Source organism: Rhincodon typus, chromosome 10 (genome assembly GCF_021869965.1).
Source record: "Rhincodon typus isolate 14 chromosome 10, sRhiTyp1.1, whole genome shotgun sequence".
In the NCBI taxonomy this organism is placed as follows: domain Eukaryota; kingdom Metazoa; phylum Chordata; class Chondrichthyes; order Orectolobiformes; family Rhincodontidae; genus Rhincodon; species Rhincodon typus.
In genome coordinates this window covers 43,742,846-43,769,476 of record NC_063341.1, presented here as the reverse complement: position 1 = coordinate 43,769,476, position 26,631 = coordinate 43,742,846, and the positions used below count along the sequence as shown (strand labels likewise).

Sequence of the window (26,631 nt, the reverse complement as noted above, 5' to 3'; positions counted from 1 at the left end):
GGACTTTTTGTTATCAACCAAAATTTATCGTTGCCACATGGTGACATTGGGAATAGTGTGGCAACTGCCAGAGACCAAGAATAAAGGACATCAGACCAGCTGCACAGTGCGTTGGGGGAAAGACATCACAACAAACGAGACGCCATCATCACCAGCCTTCCATCCATAAGCTCACAAATAAAAAAAATGCACCAGGAGCACCTTGATTTGTCGTCACAAAATTTTCTGAAGAAGGATCTAGGCCCGAAACGTCAGCTTTCCTGCTCCTCTGATGCTGCTTGGCCTGCTGTGTTCATCCAGCTCTACACCTTGTTATCTCAGATTCTCCAGCATCTGCAGTTCCTACTATCTCTGAAACATTAAGTATAGGAGTTGGGACATTATGGTGTGGTTAAAGGACACTGATAAGATCACTTTTGGAGTATTGTGTACAGTTCTGGTCGCCGTGCTATAGGAAGGAAATTACTAAATTGGAAAGGGTGCAGAAAAGATACACAAGGATATTTCTGCGACTGGACAGTTTGAAATGATAAGGAGATGCTGGGTAGGCTAGGACATTTTTCCCTCCGGGGCATAGGAGATTGAGGGGTGACGTTATAAAATCATGAGGGGCGAAGATAAGGTGAATAGCAAAAGTCTTTTCCCGAGAGTCGGGGAGTTCAAAACTCGAGGGCATAATTTTAAGGTGAGAGGAGAAAGGTTTACAAGGGAACTGAAAGGCAACTTTTTCACACAGAGGATCTTTCATATATGGAATGAACTGCCAGAGGACATGGTAGATGCGAGCACAGTTACATTTAAAAGACAGGTGGACAGGTACATGGTTAAGAAAGATTTAGAGGGATATAGACCAGGTGCAGGCAAATGGGACTAGTTTAGTTTGAGAAGCCTCGTCGGAAGAATTAGACCGAAGGGGCTTTCCATGCTATATGACTCGATGGTACATCAGCTGTTATATTACAACAGCAGCTATACTTAAGAGCAGTTCATTGGCTACAAAGTGGTTTATGGTGCCCTGCAGCTGTGAAACATGCTACATAAATGCAATTATTTAATTTTTGCTGTCTCAAGACTGTGGCATGCTATTCAGCAGCAGGAAAGGAGCAGTGTGGAAAATTATGTTTTGATGCAAACACAAATCGAAGATAAATTCAACCTCTAGTTCAAGCATCTTAGACTCCTTCAAATCGTGCAAGGTGTGCACTTGATTCACTGAACGCCATCTGATATAACAGTGACAAACAGTGCAGCACCAGATACATTCATAGAAAAGGGTCTCAGTCAAAGCCAAACTGTAGTTAATTCTATTTTAACTCTTTCAATAAAAGAGTAAATATCTCCCCTCAAATATTTTAATGATGGGAAACTCCTCAACACTGTTCAGGAAACACTGTGGCAGTTCCAAAGCTTTCAATGAGGCTTTCTTTGTGGTAAAAATTAATTTATCCCCTAATTTGAATGAAGCAACAGAAACAGTCAGAAAAGAAAGAATTTGCTGACAATGCAAGTTAATAATTAAATTTTCAAGCTAACAGAAGAATGGGACTGCATTTGCTAAGCTATTCTTTATTCATTCAAGGGATATGGGCACCACTGGCTGGCTAGTATTTACTTCCTATCCCGAGTTACTCTTGAGAAGGTGGTAGTGAGCTGCCTTCTTGAACTGGTGATCCATTGGTTGCAGGTACACCCCACAATGCTGTTAGGGAGGGATTTCCAGGATTGTGACCCAATGGGTCTGAAGGAAGAACGATATATTTCCAATTCTGGATCATGAGTGTCTTTGAGGGGAACTTGCAGGTGGTGGTGTTCCCACCTATCTGCAGCCCTTGTCCTTCTGGATGGTCACGGTCATTTGTTTGGAAGGCTATCCAAGGAGCCTTAGTGAATTATTGCAATGCATCCTGAAAGCGTACGCAACACTACTCCTAAGTGTCAGTAGTAGGGGGACAGTCAGCCACTAACAGCCAAGTTCTGTACCCATGAGGACAGCTTCAACCGTGATCTTGGGTTCATGTAGCCCCACCATACTGTTCAGTGTAAAATCTTCCTTATTTTTCTATTCTAACCCCCTCACCTTGATATCTCTGTACATTAATTAGTTTGTACAGTTTGGATTACTTGTTACTTCGGTTAGACCCTAGTCATGCGACCCTTATACCTATCATGTTATTCCAGCCATTTGGTTTGTCTCTAGCACCATCTTATTTTTGATTTTTAGTAATTATCTCTCTGCCTTAATCAATCAGATCATGGGTCATCCCTTCACTTGTTATTCAGCTGTTGACACTTTGGATCACCTGCAAAGACTTTTTATTCAGTTTGTCAACACTCCATTCACACTATTTGTACCTAGCTTTTGACACTCACATGACGAAGGAGCAGCACTCTGAACGCTTGTGATTCCAAAAAAGCCTGCTGGGACTATAATCTGGTGTCGTGTGACTTCTGAATTTGTCCATCCCAGTCCAACACCACTAACTCCACATCAATGTTGTAGCTGTGCTGGAACTGCAAGTGAATCAAATTGGTTGAAGACTGGCATTCGAGATGCTGAGGATCTCTGGAGGATGCTGACAGATGGTTCCTCCAATCCTTCCGCCTGAAGCTTGTTGCAAATTTTTCAGCCTTATCTTTTGCACTGTGTGCTGGGCTCCCCTGTCATTCAGAATGGGAATATTTGTACAACGGCCTCCCCTACTAAGTTTTCTACTTGTCCACCACCATTCATGATTGGACGTGGCAGACTGCAAAGCTTAGATCTGATCTGCTGGTTTTGGAATCACTTATCCCTGTCTATTACTCACTGCTTACGCTGTTTGGCACACAACTAGTCCTATTTCATAGCTTCACCAGGTTGACCCCTAATGTTTAGCTATGTCTAATGCTGCTCCTGCACGCTTCACTGAACCAGGGTTGATCCCCTACCTTAGATATAATGGTGTGGGGGCATATGCCAGGTCATGAGGGTGTAGATTGTATTGCTGTACAATTCTGCCATAGCTGATATCCCACAGTGCCTCATGATACATGATCTTGAATTGCTAGATCTATTTTAAACCATTTAGCACAGCGATAGTATCACACAATGAAGGATATCCTCAGTACAAAGATGGGACTTCATCTCCACAAGAACAGTGTGGAGTCACTCTTACAGATATTGTCATGGACAAAGGCATCTGAGACAGGGGGATTGGTAAGGATGAGGTCAAGAATGTTTTCACCTCTTGTTGGTTCCCTCAGCACCATCTGTAGACCCAGTCTAGCAGCTAAGACCTTTCAAAATCACCCAGCTCAGTCAATAATGGTGCAGTCATGTTATTCTTGGTGACAGACTATGAAGCTACCCACCCAGAGCACATTCTGCACCCTTGGGACCCTCAGATCTTCCTCAAGTGGTGATCAACATGGAGGGGTATCAAATTAATAGCAGAGAAGAAGCAGTACGCGGCAATTAGCAGGAAGTTTCCTTGCTACCATTTGACCTGACGCCATGAGACTTTGGTGGATTCAGAATTAATGTGAAGGACTCCCAGAGCAACTTCCTTCTGACACTTTGTCACTATATCAACAATGGGACAGGACATAACCAAGGATGGTGACGGTGTTGTCTGGGATGGTAAGTATGGTATAATCCTGTGAGTATGGCTATATCAACCTGCGGCTTGAGTGACTGTGAGACAGCTCTCCCAATTTTAGATTTAAACATGAGTCCCCAGAACATGACTAGGCTCTCAGGATTACTAGTTCAGCAGCAAAACCATACACCACCACATCCCCTACAACTTCATTTCTTGAAAAGACATGAAATGTACACTTGAGACACTGACAGAAATAAAAAAGTCAAGTGAGTAGGGAAGTACATTTGAAAAATTTACAAGTATTTGTAATACCTACAGCAGCGTTGTCCAAGATTTTAAAAATCTATAGGCAGAAATATGGCTATAGCTACAGCTGCACCATTTTAGCCACACAACCAAATTTCAGTGGAAAATATCATATATAGTGTATGGAAAATGTGCTTCACATACACATTTACCTAAAGATCTGCCATTATTCAGTTTGGAATTTCGGCATAAATTCACCAGATGCTGCACATCTTGGGGCAGTTACTGGGTTTTGAATTGCAGTCACAAGCGATACTCTGGCAACGCACAACTTGCTGAGAATACAGGATGGAGATGTGCAAGACATGTCCCTCCCCATTCAAGACATTCCTTCCCCTTCACTATTAAGTGCCTGGTTAGAATCACTTGTCATTGGTTAGGCATGTTCTCTTCTACTGGGCTGCAACAATTAATTTAGACTGGCTAATCTGACCATGATGACAAAATCCCTATCATGACGTCAGCATCCACTCTCTCACTATGTATGTGCTATTTATAGAAAACACTGCAGCAATCCAACAAGCTTACTTTAATATCTACCAGCCTTCACACATGTACCACCAACATGGAGAGAAACAAGTTCAAAGAGCCACCACTATCTCCAAATTTCCCTCACACCAATCTGGTTTGAAGATACAGAAGCAAAATATGCAGATGCTTTCTAACGAAAGGTCATTGACTTAAAATGCTGACTCTGTTTCTCTCTCTAAAGATACTGTTTGAGCTGCTGAGTGCTACCATCAAACTCTGACAGGAACATACATTGCTGTTCCTTTATCAATGCTGAATTAAATTGCCAGAAATTCCTACCTATCCTCCTTGAAAATGCAGGAGCCACAGAGGATTAAGCACCCCATGCCCATTTTCTCAGCTAACAAGGAATGGGCACAAACTGTGGCATTGGCAGAATCACCAACATACCCAGGATAAATAAGGGAACTCGGGCTCAGTTAACTGTCTGATCCAATGCAGAGCCTTAGCGACCTTCATTGGGAGAAAACATACATTAGGATAGATTGAACACAGAACATAGAACTATACAGCATGGGAATGGGCCCTTTAGCCCACGATGTTATGCCGAACATGACGCCAAATGAAACTAATCCCTTCTGCCAGCTATTGGTCCATATCCCTCCATTTCTTGCATTTTCATGCGCCTATCTAAAAGGCCCTTAAATGCCCCTACCGTATCTACCTCCATCACCACCAGTGGCAGGGCGTTCCAGACTCCGACTACTCTGTGTAAAATACTTGCCCCTCACGTCTCCTAATAATACATATATTTTCAATCATTCCAATAGGCAATTCAAGAAACTTTACTCAGGAAGTCATGAGAACACGGAACTTGCCACATCATGTTGTAAATGAGATGAATAGCCTAACTTCATGGGACTCAAAGAATAACTAAACATCAAGTCAATCAATCTTAATCAACAATATCAATGTGTATTTACATGATTGCATTTAATGATCGCAATACACGCATCCTTCTCATCTTTCTCCCGCTTTTCTCATATCTCCCATCACATCCTCTGAGCTCATTCTCTCCACAAAACTCATCTCTTGCTCTCTCAAACCTGTATCCATTAAGCTGCTGACATTGATCTTTCTTTCACAGAATCAGAGTTATAACAGCACAGAAATATCCACTTTCACAAATACTGTCAATGGTTCCCTGTCTTCTCATACTTTCCACATCCCCAATAAACGTGGCATTAATACAGCTCTCAAAAATCTGTCTTTGAGCTTCTTCATCAGAATACAAGCCTATCTATCGCCTTATTCCTCTCCAAGGCCTTTGAAAGTGTTTTCATTCGAGATTCATGTACCTACCATATTCATGCCCTTTCCTAAATACATGTGAACTGAAGACCTCTCTAGTCAGGTTTCCACAGCTGTGACACCACTGTAAACAAAGCCTGTGTGATTGTGACCACAGTACACTATCTCGTGTCATGCTTTTTAAAGTGTCTGCAAACTTAGACAGTGTAAACCGCATCACCTTCCAATTCCTCCATCCATTGACCAGCTTAAAAGAATGATTCTGTCTGTGTTAAATTATTAATTATCCAGTCCTGATAAGAAAACCTCCTGCAACGAACCATGGGCCAGGAATCCTGATTATCCAAAGCCTGTCACCATCTACGACGCACAAGTTACGATGCAGCCTACATCCTGGATGAGTGCAACTCCAACAACAGTCAACAAGTTGGAAACCATCCAGGACAAAGCAACCCACTTGACTCGTATCATATCTATATATGTTCTCTCCCTCAACCACTAACATTTCCTGGCGGCAGTGTGCACCATCTACAAGATGAATTGCTGTAATTCACCAAAGGTCCTAAGTCAGCACCTTCCAAACTCCCATCTGGAAGGACAGGAGCAGCAAAGAGATGGGAACACCACCACCAGCAATTTTCCCACCAAGCCACTCACCATCCAGACTTGGAAATGTATTGCCATCCTTTCAGTGTTGCTAGATTAAAATCCTGGAACTCTCTGCATAATGACGTGTTAGGTCAACTTACAGAAAATGGACTGCAGCAATTCAAGAAGGCAACTCACCAGCACCTACTCAAGGGGAACTAGGGGTGGCCAATATATTCTGGCCAAGTCAATGATGCCCACACCTTGTGAATAAATAAAGACAAATCAAATTTTTCTATTTTAGCACCATAATCTTCCAAGGATCTATTATGATGCTAGGTGTGTGATTATATACATCTTAAAATCATTTATTCTAGAGTTTGGATTTTGAACAAATGGCATTGTTTTGATCTGTGCATACATAGGGATGTAATTAATTTATCAGGCTTTCTGGAGCAATGATTTCTTTAAACCAGTAAGAGAGAGACAGGGTGCAAGACAGCAAGAGCACAAGAGAGCAAAAGATTTCCTGAGATGATAATGGAAATTTGTTTGCAGTGGGTGAGTTGTACAAACAGATAGAGTGACTCTGTACTTCAGTCCTTCCTATTTCTCATTTAGACACAAAAAGAGGAGTTAAAAGACTGACTGCGCCTTTGATGTGTGCGCACAGGTGAAAGGTGGTGTGCTTGTGGAAGGTGTATTAGTAAACTGAGGGACCTGGTATATTGAGATGGGTTTGAGTGGCAGAACTGCCCTATGTTAAAGGTAAAAGGACTCTAGTGCTCAGGCTGCTGTCAACCAACCAACCAACCAACCACTGTCAAAGGACACAGGTTAAAAGAATTTCAACTGACAAGTGCCAAGGCTCATGAAATAGACTGTTCAGCATTCCATGAAACACGAGACATACTTCTCCATGTATATCTTAGACTTGATCTTCTTTTTGGATGCATTTCTTATTCCTAGACTGTATATATGTATGGTGCATTATTCTTGTATTTTGTAGTTAATAAACTTTATAGTTAACTCAAGAAATTCTGGTTAAATTGTCTCCTTTTAAAACACAAATTGATTTGGTCTGTGAGAAAGTCACACCAAAGGGAGCAATCTTTTTCAAATTAACTTTGTCGCAACCAACCCTGGGAGCTTGATGTTTTGGACTTTTTGCTTGGAACAGTGATACCCGGGAACTCATCTGGAGTCTGGTCATAATAATGGACTTTATTGAATCAGACATTTTTATACAATTACTGATGAAATATAGTCACCACTGTTGAGACTAGCTTCATATATCAGATTAACGTAATTTAAATTCCACGCTGATGGGATTTTACACCATGTCCTTACGAGTATAAGCTCTGCGTGCACAGTCCAGAGACAAACCATTATGCCACCATCTCCCCGTCAAATTATCCATCAATGGCTCCACCATGACGATCGTTGTGTGATTATAAAGATTGGGCATTGTAAAATCTACCAAATAGTCATATGCATGAATATTTCACAGGTAATTATTGAAATTTTATAACAATAATGGCCATCTCATAACTTATTTGAATCTTCCATATTAGACTGTTGAGAATTACAATCAGTTCAGACTTTTTCAGGAATCACTGGAGTCAGGGAGGGTCCAAGAGGGCTGGAAAATCACTAATGTAGCCCCTGTTTAAGGAGGGAGTAAGGCAAAAGACAGGGAATTTGTGGCTGATTAGCCTGACCTCACCCATTGCTAAGTTTTTGGATTCCATTGTGAAGGATGAGATTTCTGAACACTTGGAACTGCATGGTAAAATAGGGCAAAGTCAACATGGTTTCATCAAGAGAAGGTCATGCCTGACAAATCTGTTAGAATTCTTTGAGGAGGTAATGAGCAGGTTAGACCAAGAACAGCCAATGGATATTATCTACTTGGACTTCCAAAAGGCCTTTGACAAGGTGCCGCACAGGAGGCTGATGAGCAAGATAAGAGTCTGTGGTGTTAGAGGCAAGGTACTAGCGAGGATAGAAGATTGGCTGTCTGGCAGAAAGCAGTGAGTGGGGATAAAAGGGTCTTTCTCAGGATGGCAGCTGGTGACAAGTGATGTTCCACAAGGATTAGTGTTCGAACCGCCACTTTTCATTTTATACATTAATGATCGAGATGAAGGAACTGAGGGCATTCTGACTATGTTTGCAAGATGATACAAAGATAGGTGGAGGGACAGGTATTGAGGAGGCAGGGAGGCAGAAGGATTTAGACAGGTGAGGAGATTGGGCAAAAAAGTGGCAAATGGAATACAATATGGGAAAGTGTGAGGTCATGCACTTTGGCAGGAAAAAGAGAGGCGTGGACTATTTTCTAAATGGGGAGAAAATTCAGAAATCTGAAGTGTAAAGGGACTTGGGAGTCCTAGTCTAGGATTCTCTGAAGGTAAACTTATCGGTTGAGTCGGTATTTAGGAACGCAAATACAATGTTGCATTTGTTTCAAGAGGACTAGATTATAAAACCACGGTTGTACTTCTGAGGCTTTATAAAGCTCTGGTCAAACCACATTCAAAGTATGATGAGCAACTGTGGGCCCCATACCTCAGGAAGGATGTACTGGTCCTGGAGCAGGTCCAGCAGAGGCTCACGAGAATGATCGCATGAATGAAAGGCTAAACAATTGAGAAACTTCTGAGGACTTTGGGTCTATACTCAATGGAGTTTAGAAGGATGTCGGGGGATCTAATTGAAATTTACACAATACTGAACGGCCTGGACAAAGTGGATATTGGGAAAATGTTTCCATTAGCAGGAGAGACTAGGACTCGAGGTCACAGCTTTAGAGTAAAGGGAAGACCCTTCAGAATGGAGATCAGGAGAAACGTCTTCAGCCAGAGAGTGGTGAATCTATGGAATTCATTGCCACAGAAGGCTGTGGAGGCCAGATCATAGAGCATATTTAAGACAGAGATACATAGGTTCTTGATTGTCAAGGGGATCAAAAGTTACTGGGAGAAAGTGGGAGAATGGGGTTGAGAAACTTATCAGCTGTGACTAAATGCTGGAGCAGACACGTTAGGCTGAACAGCCGAATTCCTGCTCCTATGTCTTATGGACGAACTAATTTTTCCAATCCTGCATCGTCATTTTAATAAATGAGACACTTAAAGAAAACTACCAGATTATTTTGCAACAAAGATGTTCAGGAAACACGTCTCGCTCCAGCAACACAATCCTGGCTCACCTTGCCAGCTGAAATATTGGCCATCAATCTACAAAGACAACAGATTGTATGGTTTACTGATTGTTAATGCTGAGTCAGGACTGCATCGCAACATACTGTACAGCAAGAATCTGGAAAGCAACTTTCACTAACAAACTGTTGAGCCTCAAAAATATAGATGTACATTCTGGAGGCTTAATTGAGTAAAGTCACAAAAATAAAAGAAAAATGCACATTTCATGTATACATACATATATATGGTGAGACAGAAAGATGCAGAAAGGATATTTCTCCTGCCTGGGGGGGCCTAGAACCAGGCAACACAGTCTCAAAATAAGTCTAAACCATTTAGGACTGAAATAAGCTGGAATTTCTTCACTGAGGGTACTGCCTTTTTGGAATTCCCTATCTTAACAGATGCAGAAACCCAGGCATTGACATGTTTACATACTGACATTTCTACATACTGATGACATCAATGGTGAAATGGGGATACTGTAGGAAAATGGGTTGAAGTAGATGATCAGCCATGACCTTAAAAAACGGAACGGGCTCACAGAGCTGAATGTCCTACTCCTATGTTCCTAGAAAACAACTGGCTGACATCTTTGCATCGCACATTTTCACAGCAGCCTGAAAGTCAGATGTGGTGCAATGACTGCCACTCTCACCCAAGTCTAACAGGTTGTGGGTTCAACAATCTAGGCAAGTCAGTGATGTGTCAGTATCTCTGTCAGAGGTGCTATATTTTCAGATGACACATCAAACTAAAGACTCTCAGCTGGGCATAAAAGATCAAAGAGCAAGGAAATTATCTCTACCCCTCAATCAACATCACAGCAAGTAACATCTGGTCATTAGCACATTAATATTTGTGGATACTTGCTGTGTTTAAATATGCTCTTCTGGCTCCTATGTTACAGTGTTGACCATATTTGTAGAAGCACTTAATTGGCTGTAAGTGCTTGAGACGTCCAGTGGTCATGAAAGGTGCTATATAAATGCAAGTTTTATTTGTTGTGATTCGTGATTCAATGTCACAACTATATGATTCATTATTTAAAACTCAACCTGTTCAGAGATTAAGTGACACACTTATGGAGAAGGTGGTAACTGGAACCCAGGATTCCTAGTCAAGAAGGAAACTGCCATTGCACCACGTGAGCTCTTAAAGTGGTAACGGGGTAGATATGTTCTAATAGACTCCTTCAGAAATGCTATTACACACCTCTGGAGTAACTGGGACTTGAACTTGGGCTTCCAACTGTGCAACAAGACCTTTAGGGATTCGAAGTGAGCAGGTATTCTCTTATCAAATTGCCTCAGGTCTATTGTGTTAGCATAATGTGACATTTAGCTATCACAGTTGCAGCTAAATGGGTGGGGCAGTCCTTAAAACAATTATACTCTGCCTTTCAGGACATAATGACATTGTAACATAATGAAACATCAGCATATGCATCAAATAGACTCAAAAGGCAAAAAAAGAGTGGCAATTATAGTGACAGTAACAGGAATACAGGCCAACGAGGAGAAAAAAAAGACGTACACAGAGAAAATATAACCAAAGTGAAGCCGAGACAAATTTCAATTTTCACAAAATACTTCTGTCATAATTTTCAACAATATAAGCTCAGCACCCAAAACTTGTGTGTCCTACATGCAGCATTCAGGGGCTTTTCTGGTCTTCCCAGAAGCAGTATAATATGATATCTCAAGATTACATGTGTTTTAAAATTGCAGAAGAAAACAGAAGTCATGTTATATGTTCATATTTTAAGACTACTGCTTTTCTTGATTATATGTTAATTTAACTGGACTTGTTGAGGCACAATTTCAAAAATACACACATTACAAAAGTTGGAAGTGTTAACAACTGTAAGCAGGACAGAAAAAATACTTTAAAAGGACATGGTGAGGCTGGTGAAATGGACAAACACATAACCAATGAAATTTAATGTAACGAAATGTGAAGCGTTACATTTTTTGGAGGGGAAAAAATGAGGCTATATAAAATATAGGATTCAATTCGAAGGGAGATGGAACAACAAGGGAAACCTGGAAGTTTAAATGCACAAATCATTGAAGGGAGCAAAGCAAATTGAGGATTTGTTATAAAGGTATACAAGATCCGGGTCTTAGAACACAAAAGCAAACAAAAAGGTCACAAACTTTTATAGAACACTGGTTCAACCTCAACTGGAAAAGTGTCCAGTTCTGGGCACCACATTATAGGCAGAATGTGAAAGCACCAGAGAGGGTACCAAAAAGGAAATCACAAGAACAGTTCCCAAGGTGAGAGACTTCAGTGACAAAAATAAATTCTTGGGAGAAGCCTGGGTTGCTCTTCTTAAAGAGATCTGAGAGTAGCGCTCAAAATCATGGGGGTTTGAACAATTGAGAGAGAAACTATTCCATTAGTGGTAGGGTTGAGAACCAGTTAGATGGCAATACAACCAAAGGCAATATGAGGAAAAGTTATGTTTACACAAGTGTTTGAGATCTATCATGCATTGAGTGTCAGATTTACATCTTTCCATCTGCAAAAAGAACTCTGGTGAGGACAAATGACACTAGCAGCAGCATTTCTTTCAATGGTGGAACATACCAGTTCTAGAAAGGCAAAGGTTTGCTACAAGTGCCACAAGTAAAGAGAGAGAAGGAAGTCTTCATTTGTTTTTTTTTGGCTGCAGAGCCTGAGTAGGATATAAAGACATGGACTTGCCCAACATCTGCAATTGCCTCCCAACAGTATAGACTAAATCCAGAAGAAAGGCGAGAACATGTACAACTACCTACTAGACTCCACTCCAGTACTTTTGATTCTCCTGAACCAGACACACAAAGCAGTGGGTACCACTGATGCAGAGCCTATACTTAGTTGATGAACGTCAAGGCAAGATTCTATTTTATGATTTTTTCAGGCAATTTGCTCACCTGAAAGCATGTTTTAGAGGGCCTACACCTGGTTAATGGACACCAGGGCATGTCAACACACTGATGGACCTGTATATCACATCTCTGGGGGCCAGGGTTCCTTGGAGATAACCTGCAGTTTAGCCTAGGGCTACAGGTGACTAATTGTTAAGTGTCTCCTACGGAATGTGATGAAGGCAGATTCAGTCATGGCTTTCAACATGAAACTGAATAATTACCTGCAGACCAAAAATGTGCAGGCCCATAGGGAGAAACAAACAAGACACGTGGCTAACAGTGTTGCTCTTGCAGAGAGTTGGCACATACATGATCGACCAAATGGCCTCTTCATGTACCGTACCCATTCCATGTTGTTAGATTTTTCAGGTAATCTATGCACCATAAAATGTTTGAGAAAGATAAAAGTACCAAGGTGCATTATGCACTAGTTGTGTGGAAATAAGGCCGGACAGGAAAGGCTAAGTGTAATTTCAGAGTTGAAAGGATTGGATGACAAGGAAAGACTGAGTAGGCTGGGATTATAGTCATTGGAATTCAGAAGAATGAGGGGAGATCTTACAGAAACATATAAGATTATGAAGGGAATAGATAAGATATGGAGGCAGGGAGGTTGTTTCCACTAGTAGGTGAAACTCGGACGAGGAGGCATAGCCTCAAAATAAAGGGAAGCAGATGTAAGACTGAGGTCAGGAGGAACTTTTTCACCCAAAGGGTTGTGGATCTGTGGAATTCCCTGCCCAGTGAAGCGGTTGAAGCTGCCTCGCTGAACTTGTTTAAGGCAAGGCTAGATAAATTTTTGAACAGTAAAGGAATTAAGGGTAATGGTGTGCGGGCGGGTAAGTGGAGCTGAGTCTCACAAAGATCAGCCATGATCTTATGGAATAGCGGGGGAGGCTCGGGGGGCCGGATGGCCTACCCCTAGTTCTTATGTAATTAGAAATACTACAGGAAAGAAACATACTGGTAAATGGACATCAGCTCCAAATGCGAATATATGCCGTTTCCCTTAGTTTTGAGACATTTGTTTACAAGTTACATCAGTGTATGTTCCGGGTGCAATTTAAATACTACATGGGTCCACCCTCCCAACCGTAATAAAGCGACCGCCCGATCTACTGCATCCAATAGTCTCCCGGCCGCTTGAGTTTACCCAGAAATAAAGGAGGCCCAGCAAATCCTCCAAATCCTAAACGAAATCGCACTTTCACACAAACTACGCCCACAAACTGTTCCCTTTATCCCGGCTCTTGCTGCCTCACAGGCCCTAGTGCAATGGAACTCCAACTGCATAACAATTCATTTCCTCTCAGTCACAAAAGCCGTACTTCTTCAACCCCCCAACCCATTTTTTTTTTCACTCTTTCTAACATAAATAATTTCAAACGAACAGCCTTGGTGGTTTAAATAATAAGATCCGGCTTTTACCTGAGTGAGTGTAAAATGCCCCGCCATGCTGTTTCCTACACTTTAGCCCATCATGCACTGAAAAAAAAGTTCGTGAACTTTAGCATCACAAACAAAACCTGGCACTGGATTTCGAGGTGGAATAAATTTTCTGTCGAAGTTTATCTCTCTGTGTGAATATATGTCAACTCACATCTCGCCGCGTCCCAAAACCAATCTCAAACCCATGCCAGTGACTGAAGAGCAACTGCGGCCAATTGCTGACCTGGTGATCATTTATCTCTGAATCTTTCTGAAATAACTCCGCAGAGGCCGGCATCCTGTCACCGAGTCACCCTTTATTTACACAAGCCTATTATTTGGCACGAGTCCAATCCACAGAGCCAGTCTCAGAGTGAGCAGAACTGATGACATTATTATCACCACATCTCTCCCCAGTAAATTCTGGGACGTAGGCCTGTTTTTTCCTTGTAGCCTGTGTTGGTGCATTTTTGCACTGGGTCCGGTTCCTCCATCGCAGCCTCCGATACGGACAACATGTACCAGACCACAGCGTGCCTCTTGTGCCCAAAGCGTCTTGAAAGAAATTTACCCTTTTTTTCAGGCAGTAAAGGTGTTGACGCTGCAAAATCTGCTGTGTCCATCTCCGACTCCGAGGTTTCTTCAATGCTGGATGGAGGAGGAAGAACCCACTGGCTTCAACAGCCTTTCTGGTTACCTGAGGGGCCGGCTATGTTTTGCCCCTGCCCCTTTTGTGAGTTTGCATCTTTCAAGTGGTCCATATGTTCAGGACCACTTCACCTATCCAAACTTCGTATATCATAGGACCTGACTTCGTGTGGACCATGTCTCTTACCCATGCAGGGCCATTTCTGTGGTTTCGGTACCAAACTTCATCCCCTGAAGTAAACTCTCTCTCTCGCTTAACAGAGTCTTGTGTCTGGCCTTGGTGTACTTGATGCCGTTTCATGCTCCCCCCACAGCTCCAGGAAGATCAGATTTAACCCGGTGCAGATGTTTTCTCCCCATTAGCAACTCTGTGGATATTGGCCTATGAGTTCTGTTACTCAGTTCAGAACGAGTGGGGTGCTTTTGCTATCTCGCATCTACATACTGGCAACATCTACAATGGCTTGCTGGCCTCAATCTGAAGAAAATGTTAGCTGTTTGGTCGAGGTTTGCTGTGGGCTAACCTGGAGTCCCTCTCTTCAGAATATGTCCTGAGTGAGTCTATACAGTTGCCTTCATTCAAGTGGTATCCCCCAAACTCATTCAGCCTGGGAATAATGTCCACTTCTATTTGCATTTCCTGAAACTCAAAGCTCCACTTGCTGCATTTCTAATGACAAAGCCAGTTGTAGTTCCTGTTTGAAGTCATTTGGGTTCAGCTTGTCAGTGCTTTTGCATGGTTACATCATTAATCCCACATATCAAACGGCCTCTTCGTATCTCATTAAGGGTTAGACCAATGTTCCATGCCTCTGCCAGTTATCTTACCCTTGTCACAAATCCCAATGTGGACTCGCCCAGTTCTTGAACTGCCAAATAAAACCGATTATGTCTCGGAATTAGGGGAAGCTTGAGATGTCAAATATTCCTTAACTAAATCCATCAACTCTTGAAAAGTTTTACTATCTGGTGCCTCAGGGAAAGTTAGGGTCCTAACAACCGAAAAAGCTGCAGGTACAATAGCTGTCAGGAGAATTACTCATGGCTTTTCATCTGCCCCAGTGTCATTTGCCTGGAAAAAATAGCACATTCTTTCCACATGCTAGGCCCAGTCTCCAACAGCAGGTTCGAATGAGTCAGGCTTCCCAAATAACAGCACGATGCCAGGAATGCTTACCCCAACTCAAAGATGACTGTTGCGAGCAAATTTCTTCAGGCGCATATTTTCTTCTTTCGTCGCCACTGAAATAACTCCCTATAGGCCAGTATGCTGTCACCAAGTCACCTTTCATTTACATGTGCATAGTTCTTGACACTGACCCGGCATCCTCAGAGCCATCTGTGAGAATGAACAGAACCTCTGGCACTCCAATTTACATCTGTCAGCCAGAACTCCCTGATTAGACCAGGTTAACACCCTAATCAGGGAACTCATATTCTACCCCGGCTGACCAAGTTACAATCACTACATTTTCATTGTGCGCAATTTGTATCTCCAGTATCCAAGGGTTGTCCAGCTACAATGCTCAAAGTCAGGAATATCATCGAATAAAAATTGCAGGGGGTCAATTTCAACAACATTCAAGACGTTTGACTCCTTACAGGGCAAAGCAGCTGGCTGTATCAGCTTCTCATCCAATGTCTTAAACACTCACTTCCTCACCAGTGCACAGTCCTTGCAGTGTATATCAGCTACAGTGTAGCAACATAACATGTTTTATTTTAACATCAGTTTCCAAACTCAGGCCCTCCTAAAAGGACTAGGGCATTGGGCACTTGGTTGGTAACATCAGCACTTGCTGATGAAGATCTGCTCAATTTCACACATTAATCTTGACTGAGCTAAATTCCATTCATCCGGTGGGTTAAACTCCTATAGAAAACACCAAAAGCTGGAAATGATGGTACTGGTCCAATTGGAGTTTAATATTGTCCAGACTAGTACTGTCATTTCCAAATTTTACTAGCTTTTTCCTTCTTTAACTTAAAAGCATTGTAAGAGTAGTTCATCACTTGGATAAAGTCAGAAGTCACATGACACCAGGTTATAGGCCAACAGGTTTATTTGAAATCACAAGCTTTTGGTGCGCTGTTTCTTCGTCAGTGAAGTCGGAGTGTTGCTCCTTCACCTGACGCAGAAGCAGTGCTCCAAAAGCTTGTGAATTCAAATAAGCTTGTTGGGGTGGGCAAGATTTCCAACTTTGCCCACCCCAGTCCAACATCGGCATCTCCACATCAAGGACAAAGAACAAAGAAAATTACAGCACAGGAACAGGCCCTTCGGTCCTCCAAGCCTGCGCCGATCCAGATCCTCTATCTAAAACTGTCGCCTATTTTCCAAGGATCTGTATCCCTCTGCTCCCTGCCCATTCATGTATCTGTCTCGATACATCTTAAATGACGCTATGGTGCCTGCCTCTACCACCTCCGCTGGCAACGCGTTCCAGGCACCCTCTGCATAAAGAACTTTCCATGCATATCTCCCTTAAACTTTTCCCCTCTCACCTTGAAATCGTGATCCCGAGTAATTGAGTCCCCGACTCTGGGAAAAAGCTTCTTGCTATCCACCCTGTCTATACCTCTCATGATTTTGTAGACCTCAATCAGGTCCCCCCTCAACCTCCGTCTTTCTAATGTAAATAATCCTAATCTACTCAACCTCTCTTCATAGCTAGCGCCCTGCATCCCAGGCAACATCCTGGTGAACCTCCTCTGCACCATCTCCAAAGCATCCACATCCTTTTGGTAATGTGGCGACCAGAACTGTACGCAGTATTCCAAATGTGGTCGAACCAAAGTCCTATACAACTATAACATGACCTGCCAACTCTTGTACTCAATACCCTGTCCGATGAATGAAAGCATGCCTTATGCCTTCTTGACCACTCTATCCACCTGCGTTGCCACCTTCAGGGTACAATGGACCTGAACACCCAGATCTCTCTGTGCATCAATTTTCCCCAGGGCTTTTCCATTTACCATATCGTTCGCTCTTGAATTGGATCTTCCAAAATGCATCACCTGGCATTTGCCTGGATTGAACTCCATCTGCCATTTTTCTGCCCAACTCTCCAATCTATCTATAGTCTGCTGCGTTCTCCGACAGTCCCCTTCACTATCTACTACTCCACCAATCTTAGTGTCATCTGCAAACTTGCTAATCAGACCATCTATATCTTCCTCCAGATCGTTTATGTATATCACAAACAACAGTGGTCCCAACACGGATCCCTGTGGAACACCACTGGTCACAGTTCTCCATCTTGAGAAACTCCCTTCCGCTACAACTCTCTGTCTCCTGTTGCCCAGCCAGTTCTCTATCCATCTAGCTAGTACACCCTGGACCCCATGCGACTTCACTTTCTCCATCAGCCTACCATGGGGAACCTTATCAAACGCCTTACTGAAGTCCATGTATATGACATCCGCAGCCCTTCCCTCATCTATCAACTTTGTCATTTCCTCAAAGAATTCTGTCACATTGGTAAGACATGAATGGCTAGCGCTTGGATTAAAGCAGTTTACGAAGGTCATTCAATGCAACTTTCTCAAGAGAAAACAACGATACCCACATTCCATGCATGATCAAATAAATCCAAGAATTTCCACTGTACCAGCTTGATACTGGTTGCGCCCTGTTGGTCAATGAAGTTGGAGATCAATGAACTCACTTTCAGATGCTCTATCCTTGCAACTGAACCACTACCTTTGGATATTGTTGATTCAATTCAACACAGCCCCTTAGCTTACCTACAAACCATATCTATTCAGCACAACCTCACATTCATAGTTTCACCACACACGTGCATACACACACACCTAGTAATGTTGCAAGTCCCAGAACCATATCTCTCAGTTTGTAGACGATGTAAGCTTCAACTGTGACAGATACATCAACCAGGACTTTTCTCCACGTTCATTCATGTAATTTCTTCTCTCTTGCAGGATAAGATAATAATGGAAGGTGTCATCAACAATGCTGTAAAACAGCAATTACTTAACAATAGTTTGACAATTGGTGTTCAGTGTGGGTTCTGCCAGGGCCACGGAGTTCCTGACCTCATTACAGTGTTAGTTCAAACATGGACAAAGGAGTTGAATTCTAAAGGTGAAGTGAGGTTGCCTGACATCAATATCAAGAATGCATTTTGAATGAATGTGCTATCAGGAAGCCTGAGCAAAACTCGACTCAGTGGGAAATCTCTGCTAGTTATAATCATACCTGGCACAAGGGAAATGGTTGAGGTAGTTGGAGTCAGCTCCAGGGCATCTCTGCAGGGTTATCTGCTAGGCCAAGCCATTTTCAGCTGTTTTATCAATTATCTTTCATCCATCATAAAGTCAGAAATGGGGATGTTCAATAATTATTGCACAATGTTCAGTACAATTTATAACTCCTCAGACATTCCACCACTGACACCGAGTAACATCCACATGTACCATCTTCAAGGCACATTACAGAAATTCACCAGGCTCCTTACACAGCACCTTTCTAACTCATGACAACTACCATCTCGGAGGACAAGTGTGGCAGATAAACCACCAAGTTTCCCTTCAAACCCTCACCAGCTGACTTGGTAAGATACCACCATTCCTTCAGTTTTGCTGCATCAAAATCCTGGAACTCTCTCCTTAACAGAATTGTGAGTGCCCTTATACCAAATGGATTGCAGCGGTTCAAGAAGACAACTTACCACCACCACCTTCTCAAGGGTATCTAGGGATGGACAATAAATTAAGGTCCAGACACCACCATTCACAAACCATGAGTCAATTTAAAAAATCAGAGATAGCAGGAACTAACCAGAAGGACATAGGCCGGGCTCACCATAATTAGAATGACTTGCTGAGTCTGACATCAAGGCCAGAAACCACAAAAGATGATTACATATCCTTGACTATTCCACTGTTTCAAATCCGACTCTCCATCATGTCACAAACTCTTTTCATATACAAGCTACAAATGACCTGAGCGTGTATTTATCTGCTTCCCCTTTCCACCTTTCACAATCACAATCCTATTCTTGTGGCTTCCCCGTATCATATGCCAATCACCCTTACTGCACAGAGGTCAATTTCTACAGAAAGTTTATTTCACCTGCAAATTCAGTGTCAATACCAACTATCCCTTCAAATCTCTTCCAACTATCCCATAGTAGTAGACATTCCACTCAGCATTTTAGAATCTTAAGTGAAGCCACTTCAGGTCATTGATCTTTTGGTCTTAATATTCTTGAACTTTGGAATGTTTTTTCTAAAACGTGCTCTCTCACTCTGTCTCTTCTCAACTTGTTCATTATATTTTTCGGAGTCTTTCACTTAACAATTGTTTCAAAATCAGTCAGCCAGCGTATGAAACTTCCATTGTACTTTGAAAGCTATCTACATAAAGCATGTTCTTAATCAATGTCCTGCTAAAGACTAGAGCCACAATTACAAACTTCCACACCTATAATGAGCTTCTTGGCAACCCTTTTATCCATTGTTTCATCTCACAGTCAACATGGTCACATTTTCACTCACTGGAAGCCACTTTTACCAGCAATCATCTCCCAGAGAAAAGTATTTCCCCAAAACACAATGGTGTTCATAATATGTCAAGGCAGGTCTAATTATATCCCAACAAGGGTTCACCTCTAATGCTCAGTCCTGCAATCTTTATTTTTTTCCGCCCAACTCAATAGTGGTGCCTACTTTTGGTACAACTGAGGTACTAGCCTTCTGTTGGGCCAGCAGCACTCAGGGGTAGCAGACTGTCAGACCAAAATGAACTATTTCATCCAATGAACTTCTAAAAATCTGTGCAATGATCACAAATTAATACTAAATTACATCCAAATCAAAACTGTGAACTTTGACACTGCACATTGATAAAGATTTAGACCATATGGTTTGCCCACAAATGTTACTGTGCAATACATATTTTAAAAAATGATAACTTTCATCTTTAAAACACATTTATTTATGAAGGTACAATGCAATTGTTGGAGATATCCTTTTGGAACACAATGAACATTCTAAATGTAGACAAATTGTCTCATTGAACATTCAACATGGTTTAAATTTTTACAATTCATATTTATGTGTATCCATCTCCATGCCTCCATTTTTTCCCTCTTTTTCTTCTTCCTCCATTTCAGCCTTTTCCTCTTTCTGTGCCTTCATTTCTTTTTCCTGATGTTGTCTCATTTCCTTCTCAGCAACCTATTATCAAAGAACTAAATCTATTACCTTGTGAAACATCTTGCACTATAATCATTTGGTGGTACAAATCTTGAGTATTGCTGAAAAAAAGACACATTTCATTGAAGCTTTTCATCTGGCCCTCATCCGGGGAACACCCTAACTTATGAGAGAAGACTGTTAATTGATTAGCATGTGGACTCTGATTGGTAGTCACTGCCATGGAGGATGCACCACTTAATGATGATTGACAGTTATCTGTTGCACTTTATTTAAACTTAAAACCTTGCAGACTGACTGATTCATCAAGGTATTGCCCTAAGAAATTAACCAGTGATTGGCTGTTAACTATTTTGATGAGTTTAAACAGATGTAGTTCATGTACATACTCTTTCTGTCTGCAAACAACAGGACCTAATGACAGTATTAATGACATACAAAAACAAGGAAGAAGAGTAGGCCACTCAGTCTTTTGAGCCTGTTCTGCCATTCAATAAGACTATGGCTGATCTGATTTTAACCTCAGTTCTACATTCTTGCATATCAAGAATCTATTTACTTCTGCCTTAAAAAATATTTAAAGACTCCACAACCATTGCCTTTTGAGCAAGCAAATTCCAAAGATTCCGAAACCTCAGAAAAAAGTATTTGTCATCACTGTTTTAAATGGGTGACCCCTTATTTTTAAAGTATGACCACTTGTTCTAGATTCTCCCACAAAAGAAAACATCCTGTCAAGATCCACCTGGTCAACTTCCCTCAGGAACTTACATGTTTCAATTATGTCACCTTTGACTCTTCTAAACTCCGGAGGATATAGGCCTCATCTGTCTCGCCTTTGCTCATAAGGCAATTTGCTCATTCCAGCTATTAATCTAATAAACCTTCTCTGAATTGCTTCCAACACATCAACCTCTGGACACAGTACTCTAGATGTGATCTCATTAATGCCCTACATAACTGAAATATAACCTCCCTACACTTGCATACAATTCCGCTCACAATAAACTATAATATTCTATTACTTTTCCTGATTACTTTGCTGTACCTGCATACAAAGCTTCTGTCATTCATGCACTCGGATACCTACATCTCTCTACATCTCAGAGCTCTGCAACCTCTCACCATTTAGATAATTTTTTTTATTCTTTCTGTGAAAATTGACCATTTCATACCTTCTCATATTGCACTTCATTTGCCAGATTTTTGTCCACTTACTGAACCTATCTATATTTTTTTAAGTTACTTACGCACTTTTCACAACACACTTTCCTACCTACCTATGTGTCATCAGCAAATGTAGCTACCATACCTTCAATCCCTTCATCCAAATCATTTATATAAATTGTAAAGTGTTGGAATCCTTGAACCAACCCATGTAGTACTCCAAATAAAATCTGAAAGGACTGCGGATGCTGTAAATCAGGAACAAAAACAGAAGTTGCTGAAAAAGGTCAGCAGGTCTGGCAGCATCTGTGAAGAAAAAATCAGAGTTAACGCTGAGGAAGAGTCACCGGACCAGAAATGTTAACTCTGATTTTTTTCTTCACAGATGCTGCCAGACCTGCTGAGCTTTTCCAGCAATTTCTGTTTCTGTTCCATGTCGTACACCACTCATTACATCCTGCTATCCTGACAAAGGCCCATTTATTCAAACTTTATTCTTCATTTTAGTCAGCCAATATTCTATCCATGCCAACATATCACTCCCTACACCACGAACATTTTACTTTCCCAATAGTTTTTGATGTGGCACCTTATCAAATGACTCCTGGAAATCTAATTACAGTAGATCCACTTGTTCCCCCTCATCTACACCATAAGTTATTTCTTCATTAATTATAAATAATTTCCCTTTGACAAAACCATGTAGGCTCTGCCTGATTACCTTGAACTTATTCAAGTGCCCTGTTATCGCATCTTTAATAAAAGCTTCTGACATTTTCCCTATGAAGATGTTAAGCTAACTGCCCTGTAGTTTCATGCTTTCTGCTTCCCCCTCTTTTTGAATAAATGAGTTACATTAGCTATTTTCCAATCCAAAAAGTTTTGGAAAATTAAAACCAATGCATCAACTATTTCACTGGCTACTTCTTTTAGGATCCTAGGATGAAATCCATCAGGACCTTGGGACTCATCAACCTGAAGTTCCAATAATTTACTCAGTAAATTCCCTGATAAAGTAATTTTCCAGAGTTCCTCCCTCCCTTTCAATTCCTGATTTACAGCTATATCCAGGATACAGCTTGTATCCTCTCTAGGAAAGATCGACGCAATAATAAATACGTTATTTATTAATGTGACCTGTTCTGTCATTCAACAAAATCATGGCTGATCTGACTGCGATCTCAATTCACATTCCTGCCTACCCCCAAAGCTGAAGGTGGCAAAATTGGGGCAGCATTGTGGATCAGGAGTTAGCACTGCTGCCTCACAGCACCAGGGTCCCAGGTACAATTCCAACCTTGGGTGGCTGTCTGTGTGGAGTTGCAACATTCTTCCTGTGTCTGTGTAGTTTTCTTTCATTGTCCAAAGATGTGCAGGCTTGGTAAATGAGGGGATAGGAATGGGGTCTGGGTGGGATGCTCTTTGGAGGGCTTGTGCAGACTAAATGGGCTCTTTCCACACTGTCAGGATTATATAAATGCATTATTATTTTTGATGGCAAAGTATTTTTAGAAATAAAATTAATCATCTACCTTAGTTATTCCCCATGTTTGGTTACCATATTCCTCGGCATATTTTGCATCATTTGTAATAAGGAAGTTGTCAAAGATTGTCCCAGATTTCACCTATGGCAGACAAAAGATTAGGAAATGTATAATCTATGATTTCATTTGTTCACTTCAATAAAATATCAAAACCTTGAATATTAACAAACGTACCTGCCACAGATCAAGACCAAGAATACCAATGTTGTCGTATTGGTACATGTTGGTGTCTGGTTTGTATTCGGGATTATCAATTTCTGGATGGACCCAATTTCCTTTGAAGTTGGGGTTGTTAATCTGATGAGATTTCCATTCACCCTGAGCACAGGAATTTTTAAATATTCTTTTAATTTTCATTTGGTCATTAAGCCATTTAAAGCAGGTACAAGTTGAAGCTAAACAATATTTTTCCAATTAATGCATTGTTCCATTTAAGTCATAACAAAACTATGAGGACGAGTGGACCCAGGATCTTTGAACACAGCCGTGGAGTGAATGTAAATGGAAAAGGAGAAACTGACAAATACCAGGCTTCTCATACAAAAATTAAAATGACATTAGATGCAGCTAAATCATCTTGCAGTTGGAACATGTATCCCTGATGGATTCACAGAAAATAACAAAAACCAGACTGCTTGAATTGGCAAATAAATAGAGTTGAGTCTGCTTGCCAAAGCTAAGAATGCAGAAGTAATTGAAATATGGCAAATCATTTGGGACTGATGGAAATGTGGGAGGGATGAGTACACTAATGGTGAATCATGAGTTCGTAAGGATTCAATTACAGTTAAAGTAGTTTGAACACAAGAAGGAGAGAAAGCAGCTCAAAATAGAGAGTTCTGGAATTGAAAAGAATAGAAAAGGAAATCGAACTTATAAGACTTGAGCTGGAAGAAAGAAAACGAGAACTTCAGAGAGAAGAGCGATAGACAGTAGTTAGAAAACTGAAACAAGAATCATAAAGGGAAAAAGAGAAATAATATAGGAAATCTCAGTTTAAAATTGTGTAGTTAGAAAAAGGGATTTCAGATGCTGACAAAGACCCGATGAGGAAAACCTAAGTCATAGTCTAAAGTCCAGTAAGAAATGTTTAAGTTTGTATAGGTTGTACCAAAATTTGAAAAAATAGATGTGACAGCATTCTTTATGTTATCTGAATAAATAGCGAGATAAATGAAGTGGACTAAGGAAAAGTGTATATTGCCATGCAAAGTACATTGACAGGTATGGTAAAAGAAACATATGCATTACTGTCATAGAAGTATTTTAAAGATTTTGGTGACATAAGAAAATCTATTCTGGCTGTGTGAGTTGGTTCCTGAAACTTCCAAGCAAATGTTCAGAAATTTAAAGAAGCAGCTTTGGCAAGCATATATCAAACTTCATAAGGTAAGGCAAGGTATTTTGACAAGTGGATATAGACGTAAGGAAAACATACCACGTATAAAGTCTCGTATTATTCTCCTGGAAGAATTAAAAAACTCACTACCTTTTATAATAAGAAACCATGTTGAAGACCTAAGGGTTACAACTGCTAAACATACTGCAGAAATGCTATCAATCATGAGCTGATCCATAAAACTAAATCTTTTTTCCGTCACCCTTATAACTCAAAAAGGATAGAGTGGAGGGAGAGTGAAAGAAAGGCAACTAGTTAAGTTAAAAAAAAACAGAGCTGTGAATGCCCAAATCCTCTCCTCAGACAAGAAAGGAAGGTGGTGAAAGTGGAGGTGAAAATTGAAGACTTAAATGTGTTATATGTTTATTACCACAAGCTACCTTTAATTTGGCTACTTATTAAGACGTATCACAGACAATCAAATACTGAAACAATTATTTAAACTTTATTGCATGTAGCATCCAAAATAAGACCACTCAAATAAGTAGGTTAAGCTTCATAACTCAACTTACTTATTACCCAATTAATGGTGGAATTTAGCTATGATTCCAACCAACAGCATCTATCTCTGGATGTCCAGAGTTTGATCCTTGTGCAATATTGTTCTTCAAAGTTCTGCTACTGAAGAATCCTAAAGTTTAATTCTTATAAGAATTTTTCTTGTTAAGGTTTTGATGCGACATTATTGATGATCCTTTAGAGCTGCTCACCTCCAATACGGATGACACTTCTGGAGTCCTCAAGTCACTAACTTGCATTCTTATAAGGAGTAGCTTCCCTATTCCTTACGACAATCAGTTTTAACTCTGTTGAAAACACAACTTTCCTGCAACTAGCCCCTTTATCTTGCAACATTCCTTCAGCAGGCAATCTTAATTACCTATTTGTCACAAGGCAGCAGGTTATCAAGCAATCTCTCTTCCAGAAAACAGCTTATTTATTATGCTTTGACTCCTTCTTCCCGGGGTAATTAGTATGTCATTTTTATTTCCTTTATAACAGTTTCTCCTTGTTCATTATTGAAATTTTTAAGTTTACAGTGTCACAGTCCCTCTTCTTTGTTCATTACTTTAAATGTGAACAAATACTCGTATAATCAGTCATTTTCTGCCACATCGTTTCATATGCAAATTGAGTTGCTACACCATGCACAACTTAAACAAAATGCATCATTTCATTATGCGTTACAGGTAGTTGACAACCAAGGATCAATAAATGAACTACAGAATAATGCTCAGTAAATAAATCACAAAGCAAACTGGAGTAATAAGCATGCTAATAAACACAATAGCTATAACTGTGAAATAACACTATACTACACCCATTGAAGTTTTAAGATTATCATGAACCACTTTTTTCTGTTTCTTTTATTAACTTGTTAATCACATCTGTATGTGATTCTAAGATTTTAAGCATAAGAAAAGCAGTGTAGTTAGCGGTGTCCCCTGCTTGACTACCAAGTTTAGTATCATTCACTATACCTAAGTTGCCTTTAACTTGAGAAATTTATTGATTTAATAATCACTTATAGCACTGACATCTGGGCAATTAACTGTCAAACTGCACTGTAAATGCCTGCAGCATCTCCTATCAGTCTTCTGCACTTCCTTCTTTTCCTTGCAATTTTATAACCCTCTTATTAAACAACGCCGTGACCTGTTCCTTATAGATGGTAGGTAAAGGTTTTGGACATCACAATGGTAATGGAATGCCCGAGAGATTCAGAATTACCAGCACCAATTCATGATGAACATTTTCATATTTTATTTGCATGTGTTTCGATCAACTATCCCTCCTCTGGGCACGTCTTTTTGTACAGGACACTCTATGTTAGTGCAAATGGATATTCCATGCTATCATTGCACCAAAAATTAATGC

The 26,631-nt window shown here is 40.8% G+C and overlaps 2 protein-coding genes across 3 annotated transcripts in view; both read right to left on the bottom strand.

The window, feature by feature from the left end:
* Positions 1-14,100, bottom strand: part of eps15 (epidermal growth factor receptor pathway substrate 15) — a 128,796-nt gene extending 114,696 nt beyond the window's left edge. Inside the window, exons 1-2 of the mRNA XM_048602094.1 lie at positions 13,985-14,100; positions 13,813-13,869 (exon numbers count right to left, since the gene is read on the bottom strand). Coding sequence (XP_048458051.1) covers positions 13,813-13,839 — 27 coding nt within the window. The 5' untranslated portion in view covers positions 13,840-13,869; positions 13,985-14,100. The remainder of the gene's footprint in view (positions 1-13,812; positions 13,870-13,984) is intronic.
* Positions 14,101-20,399: 6,299 nt separating this feature from the next.
* LOC109928326 (calreticulin-like) overlaps positions 20,400-26,631 on the bottom strand; it is a 43,297-nt gene continuing 37,065 nt past the window's right edge. The window contains exons 7-9 of one of the 2 annotated variants that reach the window (XM_020528314.2): positions 23,529-23,672; positions 23,343-23,435; positions 20,402-20,664 (exon numbers count right to left, since the gene is read on the bottom strand). In XM_020528314.2, coding sequence (XP_020383903.1) covers positions 20,527-20,664; positions 23,343-23,435; positions 23,529-23,672 — 375 coding nt within the window. In that variant the 3' untranslated portion in view covers positions 20,402-20,526. Of the gene's footprint in view, positions 20,665-23,342; positions 23,436-23,528; positions 23,673-26,631 lie in introns of both variants that reach the window. The other variant, XM_048602233.1, reaches the window with a different exon arrangement.